At 41.3% G+C, this 23796-nt stretch overlaps 3 protein-coding genes and 1 long non-coding RNA gene across 6 annotated transcripts in view; 2 read left to right on the forward strand and 2 right to left on the reverse strand.

Annotated features, from left to right (window-relative positions):
- Positions 1 to 5915, forward strand: part of LOC147143633 (ATP-dependent translocase ABCB1-like) — a 13770-nt gene extending 7855 nt beyond the window's left edge. The window contains exons 19-29 of the mRNA XM_086038569.1: positions 74 to 178; positions 363 to 440; positions 891 to 974; positions 1057 to 1260; positions 2239 to 2339; positions 2430 to 2570; positions 3047 to 3203; positions 3286 to 3483; positions 3996 to 4202; positions 4409 to 4555; positions 4652 to 5915. Coding sequence (XP_085894695.1) covers positions 74 to 178; positions 363 to 440; positions 891 to 974; positions 1057 to 1260; positions 2239 to 2339; positions 2430 to 2570; positions 3047 to 3203; positions 3286 to 3483; positions 3996 to 4202; positions 4409 to 4555; positions 4652 to 4858 — 1629 coding nt within the window. The 3' untranslated portion in view covers positions 4859 to 5915. The remainder of the gene's footprint in view (positions 1 to 73; positions 179 to 362; positions 441 to 890; positions 975 to 1056; positions 1261 to 2238; positions 2340 to 2429; positions 2571 to 3046; positions 3204 to 3285; positions 3484 to 3995; positions 4203 to 4408; positions 4556 to 4651) is intronic.
- rundc3b (RUN domain containing 3b) overlaps positions 1 to 7706 on the reverse strand; it is a 25876-nt gene extending 18170 nt beyond the window's left edge. The window contains exons 1-5 of the mRNA XM_086038579.1: positions 7517 to 7706; positions 7113 to 7199; positions 4386 to 4792; positions 4252 to 4297; positions 1010 to 4108 (exon numbers count right to left, since the gene is read on the reverse strand). The gene's annotated coding sequence lies outside the window, so the exon portion shown is untranslated. The remainder of the gene's footprint in view (positions 1 to 1009; positions 4109 to 4251; positions 4298 to 4385; positions 4793 to 7112; positions 7200 to 7516) is intronic.
- On the forward strand, positions 7625 to 22208 carry LOC147143634 (ATP-dependent translocase ABCB1-like). 3 transcript variants are annotated; one of them, XM_086038566.1, is made up of 28 exons: positions 7625 to 10630; positions 10723 to 10781; positions 10882 to 10963; positions 11107 to 11269; positions 11685 to 11727; positions 11810 to 12001; positions 12115 to 12286; positions 12375 to 12499; positions 12792 to 12963; positions 13056 to 13169; positions 13685 to 13795; positions 13888 to 14013; positions 14163 to 14366; positions 14436 to 14606; positions 15508 to 15669; positions 15753 to 15938; positions 16015 to 16161; positions 16262 to 16366; positions 16818 to 16895; positions 17348 to 17431; positions 17514 to 17717; positions 18104 to 18204; positions 18297 to 18437; positions 18918 to 19074; positions 19157 to 19354; positions 19931 to 20137; positions 20257 to 20403; positions 20502 to 22208. In XM_086038566.1, the coding sequence occupies exons 1-28, from the start codon at positions 10481 to 10483 to the stop codon at positions 20706 to 20708; spliced, it is 4008 nt and encodes a 1335-aa protein (XP_085894692.1). In that variant the 5' UTR covers positions 7625 to 10480; the 3' UTR covers positions 20709 to 22208. The 3 variants fall into 3 exon arrangements, with proteins under 3 accessions (XP_085894692.1, XP_085894693.1, XP_085894694.1); XM_086038567.1 differs by lacking the exons at positions 7625 to 10630; positions 10723 to 10781; positions 10882 to 10963 and having other exon boundaries at positions 11189 to 11269; positions 11836 to 12001; XM_086038568.1 differs by lacking the exons at positions 7625 to 10630; positions 10723 to 10781; positions 10882 to 10963; positions 11107 to 11269; positions 11685 to 11727 and having other exon boundaries at positions 11888 to 12035.
- The window catches only part of LOC147143635 (uncharacterized), a 10229-nt gene continuing 3186 nt past the window's right edge, over positions 16754 to 23796 (reverse strand). The window contains exon 5 of the long non-coding RNA XR_015087889.1: positions 16754 to 23727. This is a non-coding gene — a long non-coding RNA (uncharacterized LOC147143635). The remainder of the gene's footprint in view (positions 23728 to 23796) is intronic.

Consider the following 23796-nt stretch of genomic DNA (forward strand, 5'->3'; position numbering starts at 1 on the left):
TTCACTTTTTGGAGGAGGTTTTAAAATGGGAGTTTTGAAGGAGTTTAATCAGTCTTCTCTTTCCAACTTTCAGGTGTTTGCTGAGCCTGATTTGAATATTGTTCAACAGAAATCTTTCTTCTTCTCCCTTATGTTTGCTGTTATTGGAGCTGTATCTTTTGTCACCATTTTTTTACAGGTATGCATCACATACATGTGTTCTACTGTGACGATGTTTGTCAATGTATAGTGAAAAAAAAAAGAGTTTCAAGAGACCAGAATGTTATTCCATTAAAATTCCCTTCACTTGACAAAGTTCACTTTTAACTGGGGTCATACTATCAGTAGTCAATTAATGTCAGTGTCTTGGTTCACTTTTACAGGGTTTCTGTTTTGGTAAATCTGGAGAGCTCTTGACTATGAAAGTGAGACTAGCAGCTTTCAAGGCCATGATGAGGCAGGTAAGTGGAACAATGATTTCCAAGGAGACAGTGCAACAATTTATCGTCAGACAATTTTTTCTTAAACGCTCGGTCACTAACCTGACTGAGTAATTATGTGCCACCACCGCTTGGTCGTTGCAGACCAGGTTATCATGTAATGATTAACGGAGGCATACAGAGTGATGTCACAAATACAGGAAGGCGGAGCTTAAACAGTAACAATTCTGTTGCCAACCACAGACAAAAAAAATGCATGCAGAAGTAATGAAATCCCACCTGCATTTCAAAGGATGCATTTTAAATTGTTGGAATAAAGAATCACTTTTAAAATCTTAAGTTTCCAGCATGATACTTTTTTATGCTCCAGAACGTAGACATAGAAAGAAAAACAACTCGGTCAGTTTCTCAAAACGTAAAACATAATACATTAAATTCAAACAGAAACTTGTTTTGTTTCATTTTTTTTAGGATCTCGGCTGGTTTGATGACCACAAAAACAGTGTTGGAGCCCTCACAACAAGGCTGGCCACAGATGCTGCTCAAGTACAAGGGGTAAGGCATTCTCTCACTGTAGCATACACACATACCTGCCATCGTTTTTCCATATTGGTTATCGCCTTTGCCATTTGCTCAGGCCACGGGAGTCCGTCTGGCCACACTGGTCCAGAATGTGGCCAATCTGGGCATTGGCGTGATTCTTGCCTTTGTGTATGGCTGGGAGCTGACTCTGCTCATATTGTCGGTGGTTCCCGTCATGGCGGTGGCAGGAAGTGTACAGATGCAGTTGCTAGCTGGACAAGCTGCTCAGGACAAGAAGGAGCTGGAGAAGGCTGGAAAGGTTAGCATTTGATATAGGATGGCTTGTTGAATTACACTATACAGTAGGTGTGGGAATCTATGGGTACCTCAAGATTCGATCCGATTCCGATTTAGAGGCCCAGGATTCGATTTAATTCCGATTCTGAGGCCTATGATTCGATTCGATTGCGATTCCGATGCATCACTACATTGGCTTACATTTTATAGTCCATGTAAAACAGTGGTACCTATTTTAAAACAAACAACTCAAGGAAGAGAAAAGATTTATATTTCACACTTTGATTTCGCTCCACTGGTATGAGGTTTTGCTTGTTCCGCCATCTTGTCACGTATTAGCTTAGCCTAGCACAGACGTCTGACGTACAAACGCAGGTAATCGCTTAATACGCCCAACGATGCATCGAAAAAACGATTATCATTCCCACCCCTACTATACAGTATGAATGGATAATGGATAGATGGATGGATGCAATACAAGTTTTGGGCCACATATCACCAGATCAGCTGTTGCTCTAAAGAGCTCTTTTTAGATGTAGTCTGTGACAAATCGTTGATCCGTCAGTGTGGTTAAGGAGTCTAGAGAAAGTTAAATGGCGGACAGTCACTGCACTGTACTAAACTTTAGTGGATGATGTTACAGTTTGTTTTTTGTGGGGTAGATTCTATAGCCTCTATAGCCTATCAACTTCTGCAGAAGGTTTCAGCCCACGATCTGTACTGCCCTAAAGGTGTGGCTCAATGACTTGGTTGAGCATAGAGACTTTTCCTCTATCCGTTGAACTATTTTGATGCAGTCAAATGTCAGTGTCTGACTACACAAATGGTCACCACACTCTCATAAATCTTGTAAAAAGTCTTCCCTAATGAGTGGAAGCTCAAGGTGGGGTGGATGGGGTTTAACCGTGTTGTCCATTATATTTATCCAAGTATGCAACATTGTCATAGTCGTGCAGTCTCTCCGAGCCTGACCCTGAGGTATTTCATGCCATCTCCTCAGATTGCTACAGAAGCCATTGAGAATATCCGTACAGTTGCATCTCTGACCAGAGAACTCAAGTTTGAGTCTCTATATCAAGAGAACCTCATCGTTCCTTACAAGTACAGGAGAGCTTTAAGATACTGTCCAAAAATAATTTATTTGTAATTGAGAGATTGATCTCAATAACTTTTACGTTTCTCTCTTTGCAGCAACTCCCAGAAAAAGGCGCACGTCTATGGTTTTACCTTCGCTTTTTCCCAGGCCATGATCTACTTTGCATACGCAGGATGTTTCCGCTTTGGAGCTTGGCTCATTGACCAAAAACGGATGGATGTTGAGGGAGTATTCCTGTGAGTAACGTCTTTTCCTGGGTTGTGAGTCACCATAGAAGTCCAACATTCACTTGTTTTGTACTTTGATTGACGATAAAGAAGCAAAATATCCAATAGATAATTATAACTGCTCTATAAAAAATTTGCCACAAGTTCAAAGCATGCGAAGGGCAATTGCGAATGTAAGGTTAAAAAAATAGTTTTATGGTCACACGCAGGAACTGTGCACATGGGGAGAGCGCCTCCTCATATTACAACTTTATATTACAACACCAGAGTTCAAAGTTCATCTCATTGAACGTCTACAGAAGCTAAACAATATTTATATCATTTCACCCCCGCAGCCACAACATGACCATTTGCACAATCTAATGACATGTAACAAGAACTGTATGAAAAATTCTGCCTATAAATGACATCAACCGAAACTGAGCATAATGAGATTTGTAAGGGCGGGCATTTTTTAATACGCTTCTTTATTTTTGTGCGCCCAGAGTTGTTGCAGCAGTTCTGTTTGGTGCCATGGCTCTTGGAGAAGCCAATTCCTTCACTCCAAACTATGCAAATGCCAAAACGTCCGCCGCACACCTCATGATGCTTTTGAACACACAGCCCGCTATTGATAATCTATCAGAGGATGGGAAGTCACTGGTATGCAACACAAAACCTTACATGCTATTAGTGTTCACCGGAATATTGGCTAAGCATCCACTGCCTCTCCTTAAATCTCCAGGACCAATTTGATGGCAATGTGCGCTTTGAGGATGTTAAATTTAACTACCCCTCACGCCCTGATGTACCCATCCTTCGAGGGCTGAATCTGCAAGTGAGCAAGGGAGAGACACTGGCCCTGGTAGGAAGCAGCGGCTGTGGAAAAAGCACCACTATCCAGCTTCTGGAGAGGTTCTACGACACCACGCAAGGGAACGTGGTGAGAAGACACACTCGCACACAGTTTTAGATCCTGCCTCTTCACCTACTCACCGTGAGCTAATGGTTAGTGTTTTTATAGCTGTTGACCGCACTCCACTGCTAAGACCTTGGACCATAATATTGACTTAAATGCTGTTTCTGAGTTCATCCTGGTAGAATTGCCATTGCTGCTTAGAGAAAAAACAGGGTACATATCCCTTGCTAGCTCAGTCCTAATTCCAAGGCCTCTGTGGGAACAAAACTTTCAAACTCATATTTCCCTACTAGCCCAAATGATGTGTGTCTTGCTTAAAAGTTATTGGCATTTGAACCAAAGGTTTTGCCTCATGTGAGACTTAAATTAGATTCTTCATAGTTTCTATCAAGTCCCAAGGTAAGCCAAAATACACCAATAAAATCTTATAAAAAGGTCCAAGTTCAGGCTTACTTGAAACCTGGATCACATAACTTCAGCTTTTATTGAGTCTTGACCTCAATGACTTGGCATCTTTGCATTTTTTTCTCTTCCAGATGATTGATTCCAAGAGTGTAAAAGAGCTGAACATCCACTGGCTGAGGTCTCAGATAGGCATCGTGTCCCAGGAGCCTGTGCTGTTTGACTGCAGCTTGGCTGAAAACATCGCCTATGGAGACAACAGTCGTATTGTAACTATAGAAGAGATTAAGGCAGCTGCTGAAGCAGCCAACATTCACAGCTTCATAGAACAGTTGCCTCAGGTAATCACATTTTTGTAATGAAGGAATAATCATTTTCATCAAAACTCACACATCTGTCAGTAGAATAATGCCTTCAGTTCCAATGAGGAAGAAACCTATAAGAAACGTATCACACCATTTTCAGTTACCAGAGCTCATCCTTAAAAAATAATATTTGCAATGTGTAATGTTCCACGCACTGACTTTGACTTTGTTGACTCGAGCAGAAGTATGACACTCAGGCAGGCGATAAAGGGACCCAGCTGTCAGGTGGTCAGAAGCAACGAATAGCCATAGCCCGAGCGATCCTCCGCAACCCCAAACTGTTGCTTCTGGATGAGGCCACGTCTGCACTTGACACTGAGAATGAGAAGGTGTTTTTTTTTCTTCTCATCTTGAATTATTCCTCAATTGGCTGCCTGATGTTTAACCACGTTGATTTCTGTCCTCCCAATTTGTGCTTGATCCAGGTGGTGCAAGAGGCGTTGGACAAAGCTAGGCAGGGCAGGACGTGTATCGTTGCAGCCCACCGTTTATCCACCATCCAAGCTGCAGACCGCATCGCTGTCTTTCAGGGCGGTGTGGTGGTTGAACAAGGGACACATCAGCAGCTACTGGCAAAAAAGGGAATCTATCACATGCTGGTCACTACACAGTTGGGCCATGATAGTGAATGAGTAGACTGAGTTGTTCATTATTGAGTTGTTATTTTCATAGGTCTCAAGTTTCAAAGAAACTTGTGTGTCTACTCAATGACACACACAGACAGGTGCTAGTACAAAAATTCAGCTCAGTTCGGCTCATTACATATATCAGTTTCCCAACTTTTATCATGTCACGGCATATATTTTAAATGAGACAAATTTTACGAGACACTACCAAACAAAAATGTTACAAAATGTATGTACTTACTATGTGAAATCTGGGCCAGTGTTGTTTTTGGCAGCCATTTTATTTTTTTAGTCTGAGTTCTCATCCTTTGGATGAAAATTTGTATTCACTTTAGTTAGTGAGTTTTAGTTGATAAAAACTCAAACGGTCTAGTTTTAAAGGAAAAATACATGTTTTTAACAAATAAACATCATCATGTATTTCAAGATCAACACATATAACTTTGACAAAACACTATCATGTTAAGTTATAGAATGGCCTTAACTATCAAACAAGCAAACAGAAATGTTTTGATGGCCTATTAATCGCATGAATGGCACCTGCCTTGTACTTAAGCTTTCTGATCTTTGTTTTTGAGTCAAAATTATAAAGTATCTATACTGTTGGTTTTGTTTGCTATGTAGCATTTTCTCATGTGGGCAACATCAGCAGGTCTAAAATGTTACTTTTCCTCCCATGTTTCAGACAGTCACTCAAACATTGCCCGTACAAAACTCCCTACAAGTTCTACATGTAAAAGTAACACACACAAAAACTAATTAATTGACATTAGCAGAACAAAGCTAACTTTTGCCTGAAGCTAGCTAGCAGGCCATTTGTGCCTGGAGTCATGTTGAAAAACTTGAAGCTTACTATGTAATTTACCCCAAGCTGATTGTTGAGCAACGTATATAACATTTGTTAAGAGGACTTGTTGTTATCTACAACTGACAGATGACAGACCCATAACATTTTTTCATCCATTCTCATCATGGTTTAGTATATCAAAGAGCCATGTTTTGCTCATCACCTTCATGTTATCACAAAGTGACAGTTTTACATGAAATGATTTGTTGAACTGAATGTCCTGAGGAAGAAGTCATTATTTTTAGATTTGTATTTTTTAGAACTCCCATTTTTGGGCAATAGCTAATCAGTAAAGAATTGGGCTTTGGAACCAGAGGGTCATTGCGTTGCTAGCCTGAAACCCAACTGCTGTTTAGGTGCACTTGAGCAAGGCATTGCACCGTCCCAAAACTCAGCTCACCATCTGTGCTTTGATCTCTCTTTGTATGCTTGCATGTGTTTGCTCTGCTTCTCTGTGTGGTGTGCAACAGAAGAACCATACAGCTCAGTCTACAGTAAATGAAATTTCCCCTTGCGGGATCATATGAAGTATAGTAAATTAAATTAAAATTACATTTCGAAATGATTTCTGGTGATAAAAATGCTGGGCGGCAATCTAGGCTGGCTCCTTCAGCAACACAGCAAAATTGCGAAGATGAAAACCTCAGGTTACCAACTGTATATCCTCTACGTCCCGGCTACACCTACAGATTCTGTTCCTAAAATTACGATATTTCTGCTCAAAGGCGGCCGTGGCCATCTTGTTCGGCGTGCTGTGCTTGCTGCCACTGCTGCCCATGCCAATATGGGGGTGGCGATGCCCGCCAGCCAGTCAAAAGACATCTGGCAACACTGTGCGCCACCGGTCACATACCTTTGAGTGAAATTCAAGTAAGGCGTTTAGTCTTACGTTCTAAAACTAACTATATCACGAAAATGTCCTTCGTTTTCATCTTTGTCAATTAATATACAATAATTGACCTTTCGGGGTTTATTTTAAATGCATTTATTTCGGTATTGCTGTGCCTCAGTACAGGAGAAGGAAGGTCAAATGTAGTTTACTTTATCACTGATACTTAGTGACTTTTTTCCATCTTGCATGCGACAAATGCAACATATAAAAAACCTAAAATGAATAAAAACTAAACTAAAATGAAGCATTTTTGAAAAAAAAAAAAAAAAAACTATCAAACCTGCTCTAAAAACTAAGTGAATTAAAAAATCTAAATTCAAAAAAAACACTTTTGTGAAAAATTCTAAACTATTATAACCTGATCAATACAACACAAAAAAATCATCTAAATAATAACTATATGACTATCAGGCATGACTAATTGTGCTTTATTTTAAGTTTTATTGTACTTTTATTAGTTATTTCAATACTTGCAGTCACAAATAATACTCAAAACATTCCCATTCCGTATCCCGGCTTACTTTGGAAGAGAGGTAGGACCCTGGAATGGTCGCCAGTCAATCCCATTGCACTTATAGACAACCATTCACATTCCTAAACCAAGCAACCTGGAAAAAAAAACACGCAGGTGGAGAACAAGCAAACTCCGCACAGGAAAGTCAGCGCTGATTTGACGACTAGTCTAACCACTAGTCCGACCAACATTATGTCTTTAGAAGAGCTGCCACACAATGAAAAATCAAATTACGTGCCTGACTACTAACGAAAGATCAAGTCATCAATCAAGATGTATTTCGAGACATCACAATAGTTGTAATGATGGTAGAGATACGGTGTCAAGCTCAGGTGCTGTTTTAATTGCAACATGATGGTGATGATGAGAGGAGGAGTAGAAGGAGAGGATGTTCATTATAGCTATACCTACCGGCTCAAGGTCAGCATGTTGCTTCCCCCCACCGCCGCGCACCTGCAGCTTGCGGCTGACTGGTGCAACATCGCGTCAATGGCACGAGGACAGCCTGCCTGCCGGACATGGTGCGTACAACATGACGCTGTCACCTGCTCTACAGAGGAGGAACACTGGGCTTGCCTGCGTCATGGATGGAGGGGGCTCGAACCGGCAGTGGTATCAAGTTAAACTTCAGGGGAAAGACGCCATTTCCGGTTGGTACTGTCTATATCAAAGCTCCTTGTGGTAAGTTGCGATTTCTCCATTTCATCCAACAGAAAACACAATATGAGGTTGTCTTCCACGTTTGTGAATACAATTTTAATGATTGGACATTGACTTTTTTTTTCATCGTTCTCGCAAAAGCTCAAGACATATTTGGCCACTAAAGATGGAGATGTGCTGCTTATTTAAAGTACGACTGCGATTGTCACCCTTATATATACGTTCTGAGAATTTCTGACCCGAGTCTTGAGTGGTTTTGGTTGTTATTGGACAAACGACTTGAGACGATGCGTAAGTAGTGCGACACCCGTTAGAAGCTAAGAGTATCGTCTCACATAACATCAAGTCAAGGGACCGCAAAATACAGATACTAATAAACCATAAGCCGGTGATAATTCAGTATTACACTTAATTTCAGGCCTCTATCAAGCTAAACGTTCCGGAGTTTCTCGGTTTACCACTAAGTTTATTCTCATATGGCGGCGACGTAGCTAAAAATGTACGTAAGTCGGGACAATATGCTTAAACAAGGTTTATGCGCATAGTCTAGAAATAGACGTTTATGTCTCTCTTTCCCCCCTCCAAAAAAACCTAATTTGTTTAGTCATTCAAGACAATTGAACTATGAAGTCGGATTTTAACTTTGGGGGGCGGGGTTAACAGACAGTTATGAGACGCATGTCATAATGTCATATCTCTTCTGAACATCCAAACTTTGTTCTTTATAGGATGCCTGGGAACCAAACAAACCTTTTTATGGCTTACCAACCCCTTATTTTTATGGCCACAGTTTTAATTCAACTGGCAACTTGGCCACTTGAATAGTGCCCGCTTCCAATCTTGTGAGCCTTAATTGTCAAATGTTATTTTTAGTGTATCATGTAGGGCCTACATACTACATTGTAGGCCTCTAACAAATGGACAGCGGGTCATAGTTTGGTCACCATCTTATGTCGTTAGAACCGAGGACCCCTGTATATGGACATGATGGAAATGTTTATATGCTGATGGTATATATTACGATGGAAATCATTCACTGCTGTTGACAGCTATGATGAAAGATGCTTGTTAACTGGGGGTGTTGACAGTGAATGAATTTTTATATGATAAACTAGTCATCTTCAACGCTTTTCGTTAAGATACTGTACACTGTGCTGGACGTATCCCAGCTGACTGTGTGAGTGGCGGTGTACACCCTAGACTGGTCGCTAGTGAATCGCAGGCCACATACTGTATAAACAAACAGCCATTCACACGAACTACTAGGGCTGCACAATATATCGAAAAAATGTTGATATTGCGATATTGATCCACGAAATATGAATATCCCAAAGACATGCAATAATTTTATGGAATTGTATGCTTGTATATGAATTTGACCAGTCAGGCGCAAACTTAAAAGTGCATCGCCATCCAATAGTTGAACATTATACAAAATACACTCATTAACACAAGATTGTCTTTAATTCATCAGAGAGACTGATTATGGGCTTCAGAAGGTGCTTTAGTTGGGCTCGTTATCAGCCCTCGTTGTTGGCGTGAGCATGATATCACGTCTATTCGCGTCTCTGTAGTTAAGCGAATTTTAATCATTCTCACCATTTTGGATGCCGTTATTAAATGAACGTCAACCATATTTACATTTAAAACGGGGGCTCAGCTGCATGTCTAATCAAGCACTTTCTCAACCAGTATTCAGCCAACCACCAGCGGGTGAGCGCATGGTTAAGGCGTCATTAAGCTGACAAAATAAGTGAGCCTTACGTCATTCAGTGGACTGAGGGGAAAACCATGTTGAGAGAAGGAGCTTGTGCCTTGAAAGCGATCAACATCTGTTTTCTGTCATTTGTGATCGTACTCTAATAGAACATTTATTCAGTTAGCCCTTTGTAAATTTTGAATTCTTGGGTAGGTATCTTTCTCAACATTATAGCTCTTGTATTTCTTTATCAAGTTCCATTTTGCAGTAAAAACGGTTTACACAGTTTGTTGAAAAGTAAAGCAGTGATGTGTTTTTTTAAAGTCCTACATGACAGCTAGCATGTGGACCAGGCCCTCTAGTGCCTTGTGAAGCCTCATGATGAAACGGTGGGATATATTCCAGTAAGTTGTTGTTAGGTGTTGACATAAGAAAGATTCTAGATGATGTAGCATCCCATTTTTTCGAGGTACTGTAGTAGTACTGGTTGACAGTTGAGCAGGGCATGGTTTCAGTGCATTCAGCAGACACGTCCACAGTATTTGAAAGTTAGAAACAGCTTGATTTTTCACAATTTTTAAGCGTCATTTTAAACTGTATACGTGGCCTTTTTTCCCCAAATTGCTCAAAACTCTTCTCTGTGGTGTGACAACTTTAGAAATTAATTCATGGAGACTTTAAAGAAAATGTGGTTATAGTGTAGAAAGATAATGTGAGGTCACTGTTGTGAGGTTGACTATCAGTCCTATACACACACAAAGGTAATTTTACACTCTCTATTTGAAGCATATTAGTTACACGCTCACATGAATTAACTTTTCATTGTGATGCTGAATAAATAGCCATTAACATTTGACATTGCAGCCAAAGCAACAATGATGATTTGTGAAATCAGATAGTTTTTTTTTTTTTATGTCCAGAGAGCAGCACTAAGTTATTCTTATGGACAGTTGTTACAGCCACGTGAGAAGGATGGAAGAGGAAGGAAAAAGGGGTGTGGAAGGGGTGGAGTCTGTATGTGTGTGTGTGAGAGAGATCGCCATCTCTGTCAAAGATTAGAGCACAAGTGTGTGGAAGGAAGACAACAGCGCAGGAGGATTGGATGTCTGTGTGTGTTTACCAAGCCTGTCAAACATCGGAGCCTTGTTCGGAAGGACAACAGTGAGGTCTGATGTTTATACTTTTGACTGGGTCATGGATTAATTTCCAGAACGGACTGAGCGACATAAGCAGATTGTACCTTGTCTTCGTCTAACAGGAGCCAGACATGGCTGAAAGGGAAAACTTGGAGAGGAATCTAAAAGATATATATTTAAGGTAATATTTCGTGACTACCTTAGCCGAAGAGAAAAAGTTCATTGAGTTTCATTTCAAACAACTTAGAGCTATTACATTGACAGTTTAATATTTGGCCTAGTGATCATAAAGATGACGCGGGCAAAGGTAAAAAGAAGAAAGAAAAAAAAGAGAAGTTACCCATGGTTGGTGCCATTGAACTGGTAAGTTACCCGTCTCTGTTCCCATAAATAAGTATTGTGCTTTTACAGCTGCTCACATGTCTTGAAATGGCTTGACAAAGATTGGTGCAAGTCATCTCCTGTCCATTCGGCCTTCTAGAAGCATTATTTTTCTGTGTGGACAGTTCAGGTTTGCAGATTCCAAAGACATTGCGCTGCTGTTCTTCGGGACCCTGATGTCGATGCTACACGGGGTTGTGTTGCCTCTTATGTTGGTTGTGTTTGGGGATATGACGGACAGCCTTGTCACAAATGGCGCATCAGGTTCCCTCAACACCAGCACACCGAGTGAGTACACAAGAAACAGTCAGTTACCTGCAGAGGTGGGCATTTCCTTAGTGCAGACGGAAGGTCCGTCAGACGGTCACTGACAGACACCTGTTTTGCTGACGAATGAAAAATGACGAGAAGCTTAGAAAGAAATAGATGGACTAAACACTGACAAGTGGGCTTTCGTCTGTCAGTGTAACGCTAAGCGGGTCAAGTACCGACGGACCTCTCAGTCTGTCACTGACGGACGTCCGTTTCGCTGACGACTGATGATTACACTTTTGTTTGGCTTGAAATAATCACGGACTGACGATGACGGACGGGTGCCCAGGCTGCGGCTGATTGACGGACCCGCAAAAGTTACTGATGCGTCTACCTCTGGTTGGCTGACCGTAATGACAGACTATTACAACACTTTGTTTTACTCTTTCAGATTTCACGTTTCCAAACAGCACCATACAGGAAGACATGACAGGGTAAGAGGACGATGACACTTCACTTAATAAATTTAATCGGATAATTTCTGAAAAATGTTCTGATCTTTTCATCTCATTCCAGTTTTGCCATCTACTACTCCATCCTAGGGGCTATTGTGCTGGTGGCTGCCTACATGCAGGTTGCTTTCTTTACATTGTCAGCTGGACGACAGGTCAAACGCATCCGCAAGTGTTTTTTCCACAGTATCATGCGACAGGACATCGGCTGGTTTGATGTTAATGAGACAGGAGAGCTCAACACTCGTCTTACAGAGTTAGTAACACGCAATCACTTGCCTCTTCATTAGGTACACCTAACCCTAAAATTGATGCCATTGTTACAGCGCTCTCAACATAATTGATTGCCATTTGTATCTCCACGGACAGCGATGTCTATAAGATCCAAGAGGGTATTGGAGACAAGGTGGCGATGTTGATCCAGTCCTGTGCCACCTTCATCACATCTGTAGTCATCGGTTTAACCAAAGGATGGAAGCTCACTCTTGTCATCTTGGCCATCAGCCCCTTGTTAGGTGTAATGGCTGGACTTTTCAGTAAGGTAAGCTTGCCTTTTGCCCAACCTGTCCATCCTTAATCTTGAACGCAAGCCTCTTCTTGCTAAGCTAATGCTGTAGGCCTCTTGCTAGGTGCTGGCATCATTCACTTCCAGAGAACAGACTGCCTATGCCAAAGCAGGTGCTGTGGCAGAGGAGGTGCTCTCTGCCATCCGGACCGTGTTTGCCTTCAGTGGTCAACAGAGAGAGATCGAGAGGTTTGTGCGATTAGCAATCTTCATTAAATGTCATAGATTTGTAGATGTGTGGAGCATATTGTTTTAATACCATGAGTTATAGGTGTAGTAGACCTCTGCAGTTCATGTTACATAAGACAATGGCTTACAATATGTGGAAGGAAGGCTGTAATAGCCAAATACAAATCCTGTGCTCAGGGTAAATGATAGAATTTGAAACCTACAAAACAGATTAGTGTTTTCTAGATTTTCTATGACAAAGGATTAGGCATCTGTATTTCAAGATTTGTTTTGTCTATGCATTGTCTCACAGGTATCATAAGAACTTGGAGGATGCCAAGAATGTGGGAATAAAAAAGGCAATAAGCTCAAACATTGCTATGGGCTCCACCTTCTTATTGGTATACCTGTCTTATGCTCTGGCCTTCTGGTACGGAAGCACGCTCATTTTGAGTGGCGAGTACTCCATTGGGATTGTACTTACGGTAAGCAGAGGCACGAAGACCTCAAATATCAAACATTCAGAAGACCCACCAAATAGAAGATTTAAGCTAACAATGACTATTTGTGTCTTGAGGTTTTATTTGCTGTACTCATTGGAGCATTCGCCTTGGGGCAGACCTCACCTAACATCCAGTCCTTTTCCAGTGCCCGAGGGGCTGCACACAAAGTTTACAGCATTATTGACAATGTAAGGAAATCTACATTTTCTCCTTTCCTTCACATTCAGAGAGACCGCATATTCTTTTCTGTCGGGCTGCTGTCAGTTTATATTAGTGACTGTGCGCAAGTGTATTCTGGCGCTCCAGGATGCAGCTTTGATACAGCCGACAACCTGGAGGCGCTAATCAGAGGTTGGAATTTGCTCCAGATACTTGCTACATTCTTACTCTTGCCTGTTCCAAATGAAATTAACTTAGTGTCTGATGCATTTTGATAATCATAAGGTACCTTATCCTTTCTTTAATCCATGCTTAGAAACTTAAAACAACCTCAGACAACAATGAGCTTGTTTATCTGGACATATCCCAACCAAAGCGGCTAGCTGTGTAAATAAACATGAGCTTTGTTTCTCCGTCCAACCTGCAGAGTAGACAGTCTTCCTCACATTGTCTATGTAGGCTTTGATATGCAGCATGGATCCGCTGAGACCAAACTTCCAAACACAACTGAGCTCAACACTAAATGAAACATTTGACTCTACAGATACCAAGTATCGACAGCTATTCAGAAAGCGGCTTCAAGCCTGACTCGATCAGTGGAAATATAGAGTTCAAGAACATCCACTTTAACTACCCCTCAAGGCCAGAAGTTAAAGTAAGCCGCCTCACTGACACTGTTCAACTTCATCCAACAGATAAGCCCAGCTACGTATTCATACTCATTTCCGCAATGGTCATCACTTGCAGGTATTAAACAACATGTCCCTGAGTGTGAAGAGTGGACAGACCATTGCCTTAGTGGGAAGCAGTGGCTGTGGGAAAAGCACCACCATCCAGCTGTTGCAGAGGTTCTACGATCCTCAGGGGGGATCTGTACGTACACATTTCTAAACCCTTTCACTCAAAAGATCGATTCAGTCACTTAAATGCAATACTGCTGAATCACCGCAGCATCCAAGCCTCCTTTATTCTTTCAGCACAATCAAGGACATTGAAGAACCCACTCGTGTCCCTCTTCGTAGGTCTCAATTGACGATCATGACATCCGTTCTCTCAATATTTGCTACTTGCGAAAGATGATCGGCGTGGTGAGTCAGGAGCCCGTCCTATTTGCCACCACCATAGCTGAGAACATCAGATACGGCCGAACTGATGTGACGCAGAATGAGATTGAGCAAGCTGCAAAGGAGGCCAACGCATACGACTTCATCATGAACCTTCCCGATGTATGACCGCATTCATGATTCCGCCTTAAAAACAACTTTGCCGATGATGAGATTGATGTTGTTGAGCAGAAGTTTGAGACGCTGGTTGGGGACCGAGGGACTCAGATGAGTGGAGGACAGAAGCAGAGAATTGCAATTGCCCGTGCGCTAGTTCGTAACCCCAAAATCCTTCTGCTGGACGAAGCAACATCTGCTCTTGATGCTGAGAGTGAGACTATTGTGCAGGCTGCGCTCGACAAGGTAAAAAAACTCACACCCTGGAGCATTGCTTGCGTTTGTCTCAGCAAAGTTGGCGGAGAGTATGTTACAGTATCTTGGATTTTGTATTTAAAGAAAACAATGTTATCATAACAATCACATTTACAAAAGCCTGAAAAACGCTGAGATATGCATGCCAGTATTTGACGAGGCCTTTACAAAAAGCACAACCATTTGCAGCAAACGCTGTTCCTCACATCTTTCTGAATACCCTGCATCTGTGCAAGGGTCTGTTTAGAATTTCTACGTTTTTCTAAATAAGTGGTATCAAAGTCATTATCTTGACAAAGAAAAGACCTGTGATGTGCATTTGCTGTTCTGGTTGTAATATACTCGAGCACACCTTGACTCAACTCTCAACATGCACTTTACATCTGTAATTTCAAGGTAAACTATAAAGTTGACAGAACGTTTTCAAATGTTTGCGTTTCAGGCTCTGGTACACCAATGTCATGTAAATAAACAGCAATCACGTAAACTGAATCAAAGAGGGATCAGGTGCTTGTTGCCTCCCACCGGAGACAGCAACCTGGAAATGATTGGATAGATGGATTAAATTAGGCTGCCCTTTGTCACTAGTTTATGGAAAGATTTTCTCTGGACAGCATGGGTGTAGAGGGTGTATGGTTTGGTGGCCTAAGAATCTCATCTTTAAACGTGACATTGTCATCTGCACCTTTACCTATGGCCACAGACTTCCCCAAAGGGAAAGGTTATTGACACGAGCTTATGTCACAAAGTGATCCAACTCAGCCTGAAGTGATTACTATGATAGTATCAAAATAGAGCTCAGAGGTCCAGGGCAGACATAAAATGAACCAATGTGTTACCCTGTTAACGCAGATAAACTTCTCAAGATCAAACTTTTCTATCATTTGTCCAGGTTAGACTGGGTCGTACCACCTTAATTGTGGCCCATCGCCTTTCAACTATCAGAAACGCTGATATCATCGCTGGCTTCCAAAATGGAGCTGTTGTAGAGCAGGGGACTCATAGTCAACTGATGGAAAAGCAAGGCGTATACTATACTCTAGTCACTATGCAGGTAACGCGAGCACAAAAACACCTTCTACTGTTGGCCCATGATCAGAACGATCACTCTTGTGATTTACTCTCCCCATCTTGCAGACATTTCAGAAAGCTAACAATGAGGGGGAGGATGAAGAGCAGGTTGAAAAAAGCCCAGTAGACAAATGTATCTCTAACTCCCCTCCATTGAGGAGGAGGACGACAAAACCTTCTTCCTTTGTTGGTTCAGAGGGAAAAAAAGAAGAGCAAGAAAATTTGGTGGGTGACAAAGATACAACAGAGGAGGTAAGACTGATGCTTGATAGATCTGAATCTTCTTAGCAAAGAATAACGGCAGCTTTTTTTTCCTTATTTCCTGCAGGATGAAAATGTTCCCCCAGTGTCGTTTCTCAAAGTGATGCGTTTCAACCTTCCTGAGTGGCCTTACATTCTCGTTGGAACCATCTGTGCTTCAATTAATGGTGCATTGCAGCCACTGTTTGCTATCATCTTCTCCAAGATCATTGCTGTAGGAATTTTTTTTCATTTTTCTATCTTCACTTTTTGGAGGAGGTTTTAAAGTGGGAGTTTTGAAGGAGTTTAATCAGTCTTCTCTTTCCAACTTTCAGGTGTTTGCTGAGCCTGATTTGAATATTGTTCAACAGAAATCTTTCTTCTTCTCCCTTATGTTTGTTGTTATTGGCGTTGTATCTTTTGTCACCATGTTTTTACAGGTATGCATCAAATACATGTGTTCCATTGTGATGATGTTTGTCAAATTATAAAGAAGAAATGTTTTTTGGGCCCTATTTTTGTGCCGAGCGCAAGACTAGCACAAATCCAAGTCTAACTGTGTGCATGAGTAGAGTTTTCTTTCTTTCGGTATTTTGATAGACTTTGTGCCGGTAGAATTGCGAAATAGACCTCATTTCCCTAGTCTAAAATTTGATCTACTTTTTGTAACCAAATTTGCAGATGTGCTGGGGGGCGACTTGCGCTGCCACGAAATGAAGTTACGCCCATTTTTAGGCCGAGCGCACGGTCACTAGTCTACCAAAATAGAGACCAAGCGAAATCAAGAGACCAGACGGAATGTTATTCAACTCAAAGTCCTCAATGACAGTTCACCTTCAACGGGGGCGATAGTCAAATCATGTCAATGTCTTATGTCTGCCACTTATCCAGGGTTTCTGTTTTGGTAAATCTGGAGAGCTCTTGACTATGAAACTGAGACTATCAGCTTTCAAGGCCATGATGAGGCAGGTAAGTGGAACAATTCATCATCAGACAATTTAATCTAAAAGGCGTTGTTACTAATGTGACTGAGTAAATATATATAATGATAATAATAATAATGTGTGTGCCTTCAGTGTTTGGTCACTGCAGATCAGGTTACCATGTAATTAGCACTAACAAGCAGGCAAACAAAGTGATGTCACAAATACATGAAGGCTGGGCTTAACCAGGAACAATTCAGTTCCCAACCACAGTTCAGAGGAAAGAAATGCATGGTGAAGTAATGAAATCCCACCGGCATTTCTAAGAACAAATTTGGACTTGTTTAAATAAAAGGGACTTTAAAATTATTAAAATCCCAGCATGATCCTTTTTGGAGGCTCCAAAAAGTCAACGTATAGGCAAATGTAGAAGGGTGAAAAAACCTGGGTTGTTAGTTTCCTAAAACTCAAAGCAGAAATTTGTTTCAATTTCCTTAGGATCTCGGCTGGTTTGATGACCACAAAAACAGTGTTGGAGCCCTCACAACAAGGCTGGCCACAGATGCTGCTCAAGTACAAGGGGTAAGGCATTCTCTCACTGTAGCATACACACATACCTGCCATCGTTTTTCCATATTGGTTATCGCCTTTCCCATTTGCTCAGGCTACGGGGGTCCGTCTGGCCACACTGGTCCAGAATGTGGCCAATATGGGCACTGGTTTGATTCTTGCCTTTGTGTATGGCTGGGAGCTGACTCTGCTCATATTGTCGGTGGTTCCCGTCATGGCGGTGGCAGGAACTGTACAGATGCAGTTGCTAGCTGGACAAGCTGCTCAGGACAAGAAGGAACTGGAGAAGGCTGGAAAGGTTAGCATTTGATATAGGATGGCTTGTTGAATTATACTATATGAATACAAGAATTTAGCCACCCATCACCACATCAGCCATTGCTCTAAAGAGTTCTTTTTGAATGTGGTGTATATAGCAAGCAAACAAAGATGCCAAAGTTGTGATTTAGTCAAATGTCAGTGTCTGACGACACAAATGATCACCACACGCCGAATGTTCTTTTGATTTTTAATTTTTTTTAAGACTTTCCTAAAGAATTGATTGGGGGGTGGTTGGATTAACCACTATTCATGCCATGAATTTTAGAATATGTTGACCATTATATTTATCCAAGTATGCAACATTGCCATAGTTGTGCAGTCTCTCCGAGCCTGACCCTGAGGTATTTCATGCCATCTCCTCAGATTGCTACAGAAGCCATCGAGAATATTCGTACAGTTGCATCTCTGACCAGAGAACCCAAGTTTGAGTCTCTATATCATGAAAACCTCATCGTTCCATACAAGTACAAGAGAACTTTAAGATACTGTCCAAAAATAATTAATTTGTAATTGAGAGATATTGATCTCATTAACGTTTACATTTCTCTGTTTGCAGCAACTCCCAGAAAAAGGCGCACGTCTATGGTTTTACCTTTGCTTTTTCCCAGGCCATGATCTACTTTGCATACGCAGGATGTTTCCGCTTTGGAGCTTGGCTCATTGACCAAAAAAGAATGGATGTTGAGGGAGTATTCCTGTGAGTAGCGTCTTTACCTGGGTTGTGAGTCACCATAGATAAGTCCAACATTTACGTGTTTTGAACTTTGACAGAAGATAAAGCAGGAAAAAAAAAATCCAATAGATAATTGTAAACGGTCTATATACTTAAATCATTTACCACAAGTTCAAAGGATGTGTAAGATGTAATAAGGTGACAAAACATTGCCTTTATGGTCACAAGCAAGACATGTGCATGTGGGGGAGAGCGCTTCCTTTCATATTACAACTTAGAGTTGTAATAAGTTCATATCATTGAGCGTCTACAGAAGCTAAACTATTTATATCATTTAGAATACATACATACACCCCCCAGTCACAATATGACCACTTGCACACCTAAGGAGATGTAACAAGAGCTGCATGAAAAATTCTGGTCTATGCAAACATTTTTAATACAGCTCTTTAAATCATGTGGGTGGTCACAAATTTACACCCAATCTAACATTCTCTTGCCCAGAGTTGTTTCAGCAGTTCTGTATGGCGCCATGGCTCTTGGAGAAGCCAATTCCTTCACACCAAACTATGCAAAGGCCAAAATGTCCGCCGCACACCTCATTATGCTTTTGAACACACAGCCTGCTATTGATAATCTGTCAGAGGAGGGAGAATCGCTGGTATGCAACACAAAACCTTACATGCTATTAGTGTTCACCGGAACATTGGCTAATCATCCACTGCCTCTCCTTAAATCTCCAGGACCAATTTGATGGCAATGTGCGCTTTGAGGATGTTAAATTTAACTACCCCTCACGCCCTGATGTACCCATCCTTCGAGGGCTGAATCTGCAAGTGAGCAAGGGAGAGACACTGGCCCTGGTAGGAAGCAGCGGCTGTGGAAAAAGCACCACTATCCAGCTTCTGGAGAGGTTCTACGACACCACGCAAGGGAACGTGGTGAGAAGACACACTCGCACACAGTTTTAGATCCTGCCTCTTCACCTACTCACCGTGAGCTAATGGTTAGTGTTTTTATAGCTGTTGACCGCACTCCACTGCTAAAACCTTGGACCACAATATTTTCTTAAATGCCGTTTCTGAGTTCATCCTGATAGAATTACTGTTGCTGCTGAGAGACAAAATATTGTACATACTGTATCACTTGCTAGCTCAGTCTTAATTTCAAGACTCAGTGGGAACAAAATTTCAAAACGCTCAGATTAAGATAAGCGGTTCTGATAACGGATGGATAGATGCCCAGATAATGCGAGTCCTGTTTGAAAGTTACTCGCATTTGAACAAAGGACTCCTCTAATATGATGATTAAATTAGATTCTCCATAGTTTCTATCCATCGAATCACAAGGTTGGCCAAAATATCCCCATTCAAATCTTAAGTGAGGTCCAAATTACTTCAGGCTTACATGGGTCTTTGGTGTCTTGCTCGAAACCTGGACCACATCACTTTAGCTCTGCTTGAGACTTGACCTTAATCATTTGACTCACATATTTGTATATATTTTTTTCCTTTCAGGTAATTGATTCCAAGAGTGTGAAAGAGCTGAACATCCACTGGCTGAGGTCTCAGATAGGCATCGTGTCCCAGGAGCCTGTGCTGTTCGACTGCAGCTTGGCTGAAAACATCGCCTATGGAGACAACAGTCGTCTTGTAACTATAGAAGAGATTAAGGCAGCTGCTGAGAAAGCCAACATTCACAGCTTCATCGAAAACTTGCCAAAGGTAAAATCAATTATCAAGCAACTGTGGTCTTGATCAAATGCCTTGAAGACATCTTAAATAATGATTTTGGTCAATTGTAATGTTCCATGGACTGACGTTTTCTGTGTTTGCTGGAGCAGAAGTATGACACTCAAGCAGGTGATAAGGGGACCCAGCTATCAGGTGGCCAGAAACAACGAATAGCCATAGCCCGAGCAATCCTCCGTAACCCCAAACTGTTGCTTCTGGATGAGGCCACATCTGCACTTGACACTGAGAGTGAGAAGGTGTAGTTTGTTTTTTTTCCCCTCTTCTCGTCTGCAATTGCTCCACATTTGGCTGTCTGATATTGACTTCTGTCCTCCCTAATGTGTGCTTGATCCAGGTGGTGCAAGAGGCGTTGGACAAAGCTAGCCAGGGAAGGACATGCATCGTTGTAGCCCACCGTCTTTCCACTATCCAAACTGCAGACCGCATCGCAGTCTTTCAGGGCGGTGTGGTGGTTGAACAAGGGACACATCAGCAGCTGCTAGCCAAAAAGGGAGTCTACCACATGCTGGTCACCACTCAGATGGGCCATGGGAGGGAATGAGTGACTCAACATTTTTACTAAAAGAAACTTGGTATTCTTTAGTGAAGTAGTGAGTGATTGAATGTACTACCTCGGCATTGCCATGAGTGCTGAAAGACCTTGGACCACAATATTTTCTTAAATGCCGTTGCTGAGTTCTTTGGCTCACACTCATTTATGCTGGACAGGATCACGTAAATTGCCTAATTGTTTCATTCTACAATATACAAATACTGTGTAACATTTCGCTTGGCAGGTTTAAGTAGTGGTCCAAAGGAGAATGTATAAAAAAAAAAAATCCCTACCATTTATATTGTTTAAATACTGTACTGCCAGTCTTGTTGGTATTTTTTGTTTGTGTTGTGAGCACCAAGTACTTGAGATAACTAACATGAATGACACACTGCCTTACATCTGTCGCTCGAACTGTACTACTGCTGAAGAACTGTATAAGTTATATAAATATATGTTTCTTTTTCTTAGAAGATGGATAAGCTTTATTGAATGTAAACTCTCGAAAAAGTATCTTTGTAGAAGTACAATGCAATTCTAATTTATTTGATTCAAGTTTTTATCCAGTTCACACTTGTTGCCTATGCACGTCTGAAGAAAACGGGGCGCTGGGTTGGGCGATTCGTAACTCGGAGAGTTGACTTTCTTTGCCCAAACAGTCATACAGGATGTGGGAGTAATTATTCATATAATAATCACAATCATTTGATAATCATACATTTGCTGCTCATGATGCTTTCATAAACTAATCGCTAAGAGGTCAGGAGAAGTCAAGCTCATTTGCTAATATGAAGGTGATAGCTGAAATTCCCTGCCACATTGTTGATTTCTCTGCTCATGTCTTAGCACACATGTATTGAGTAATTTTCCACCTACATGCAAACACATTGACAGACAAGTACAAGACGTTTCAACTGCCCTTTTGCTCACCCCATCCTTTAGAGTTGGAACGCCCATGTATGTAGGGATGTGAGAATAAAAAGAAGGGAGACGGGGAGACTTATTCATAACGCCTGTAAGAATTGTACATTTCTTCTCCGTTCTCCTTGCAAGCTTTAAAATTCAAAGAGAGTGTCTTCATCTCCTTATTTTGTGTGGTTTTCATAAATGTCTATCTGATGAGCCTGACACAGGGTAAGAAGTACAGTACCTGGGTGGATGTTTTAGGATGTCTTGGTTTATCACTACTAGCCACAGGAGGTGCCAGAGTCAATATTAACCATCAGTCAGATATAGTACTGTACTGAAAGCAGAGGAGGTCAACGGTCCTGTTATGTACTTTGATCAACAACTACAGCCCTTCTGTCTATTCCCAGAGTGTTTTTTTTTTTTTACTCTTTGGCTTCCAAATAGGCATAAGACTTTAGACCTGTTGTAATTTTTATTGTTTATATCTTGTTTTATCATTTTATATTTTCTGCTTGAATATCTTTTTTATCTGCATGCTGCACTTTACTCCAGTTGTGGTTGTGTTTGAAATGCTGTATAAATAAAGTTGTTCTGAACTGAGGTAACTGAAGTAAACTAACTTAATGGGTTAATACCCATTACGGACGGGAGCACATAACCGCGTTTCTACCACTAGAGCCGGCAGCGCTGTTGTGTCTTTCTACCCTTAAAGCCAAGAGAAGAGCGTACACATCATTTTATTTTTATTATTTAATTCTCGGTCTCTTAACCAATGAAATGCATCAGAATAGACATGTGACGGTGTCCTGAGTCGTCGGAGGATATCCGGAATTTTTTCGAGCAGTGTGGCGGACGCCGTCGATCGCGGGAGCTCTTAAATGAATAATGGCAGTGATATAGACAACGCGATTGTGGACTTTGAACCAGTAGAACTAGTCGAACGTGATATATGGTTAAGATATATGTTTGTAGCTAATGACAATATTGACGTCTTTGAAACAGAAAAGAGGATGGTAATTACCACTCGATTTTTTAAAAATTAAAAGTAGTGCTTCTCTTGCACTGTCACTTTATTTTTATTTCTTCGATTGAAACAGTAAAGATGAATAAACTCGGGTCTGTGTGAAAGCCACACGTTCAAGCTCTCAAATTCTTTTGGAATTATGTTTCTGTCTACTACAGGGGCTGAGATATTAATTATTTTGTAGGTGTTGAATTTCTGGGAAAACTCCAGGTTTTCAAGGGTAATTCCAAAGACGACCTTAGGTTTTGGGGAGCTGTTGATCCAGGCGCTTTAGGCCTTAATGGGTTAAGCACATTTACATTTATGGACAATGCTGAGTACAGTTGTAGTATACCAGTCATACAAAAGCATATTTACAGTACCTCCATAAAACAAATGGAATAATGTCATGAGAGTCGTGGAGAGTTTGAGGACATTTAAGATTAAAACAAAACAATGTCTACATAATTTTAGTTTTGCACTGTCATCTACTGGCCAAACGGTCAACAACGCGAGCGTAATACTTGTAGATGAAGGAAATTACTCCTTTTAGTAGAAAACATATACCGATACTGTAAACAAAACATGATTCCCACATTTAGTTTCTCGCAGAATAATATAATTTACGTTTAGCAGTAATATTTCAGTAGTAATCTGTCAACAGCAATTTACAGAATGAGAATGAAAAAAAACCTACCAGAGCTGCTGGTAACTTTTCATCTGCCTCTGATGGACTTGGCAGTCAAACAATTCCAGTAGTCTGCTTAATGCTGATCAGATCACCACACTGCCTTGCTGTGCCTTGTTGTGGTTTAAAACACCATCAGGCCATTGCTCACCGTACTTATGCTGATTTGCCACATCATTAGTCAGATGTTTCAACTTGGCCTTTACTGCACATGATTCATAACGTGCATGACTTGGGATACCTCACTCCACTGCCGCCTTGTCAAATGGGCATAATGGTCAAGTCTCCTCTGTTGTGTCATATTCATGACAATTCTGTTGAGCCACGTATGTTCTCAGTGTCACCAAGGCTGCTGCTATGGAGTATGATGAATGTGCTGCTCTGTCGTCCAGTTACATTGATTGCGAGCGTTGCGGCTGTCTTCCCACCTGCAATTGACATCCATTAACATCCATTAAATGCAGTGCTTGTGTGAAAATGTGCTACGTTTTCTGGAT

This window comes from Filicampus tigris, chromosome 8, assembly GCF_054856515.1.
Source record: "Filicampus tigris isolate MCC_2025a chromosome 8, RoL_Ftig_1.0, whole genome shotgun sequence".
Lineage (NCBI taxonomy): Eukaryota > Metazoa > Chordata > Actinopteri > Syngnathiformes > Syngnathidae > Filicampus > Filicampus tigris.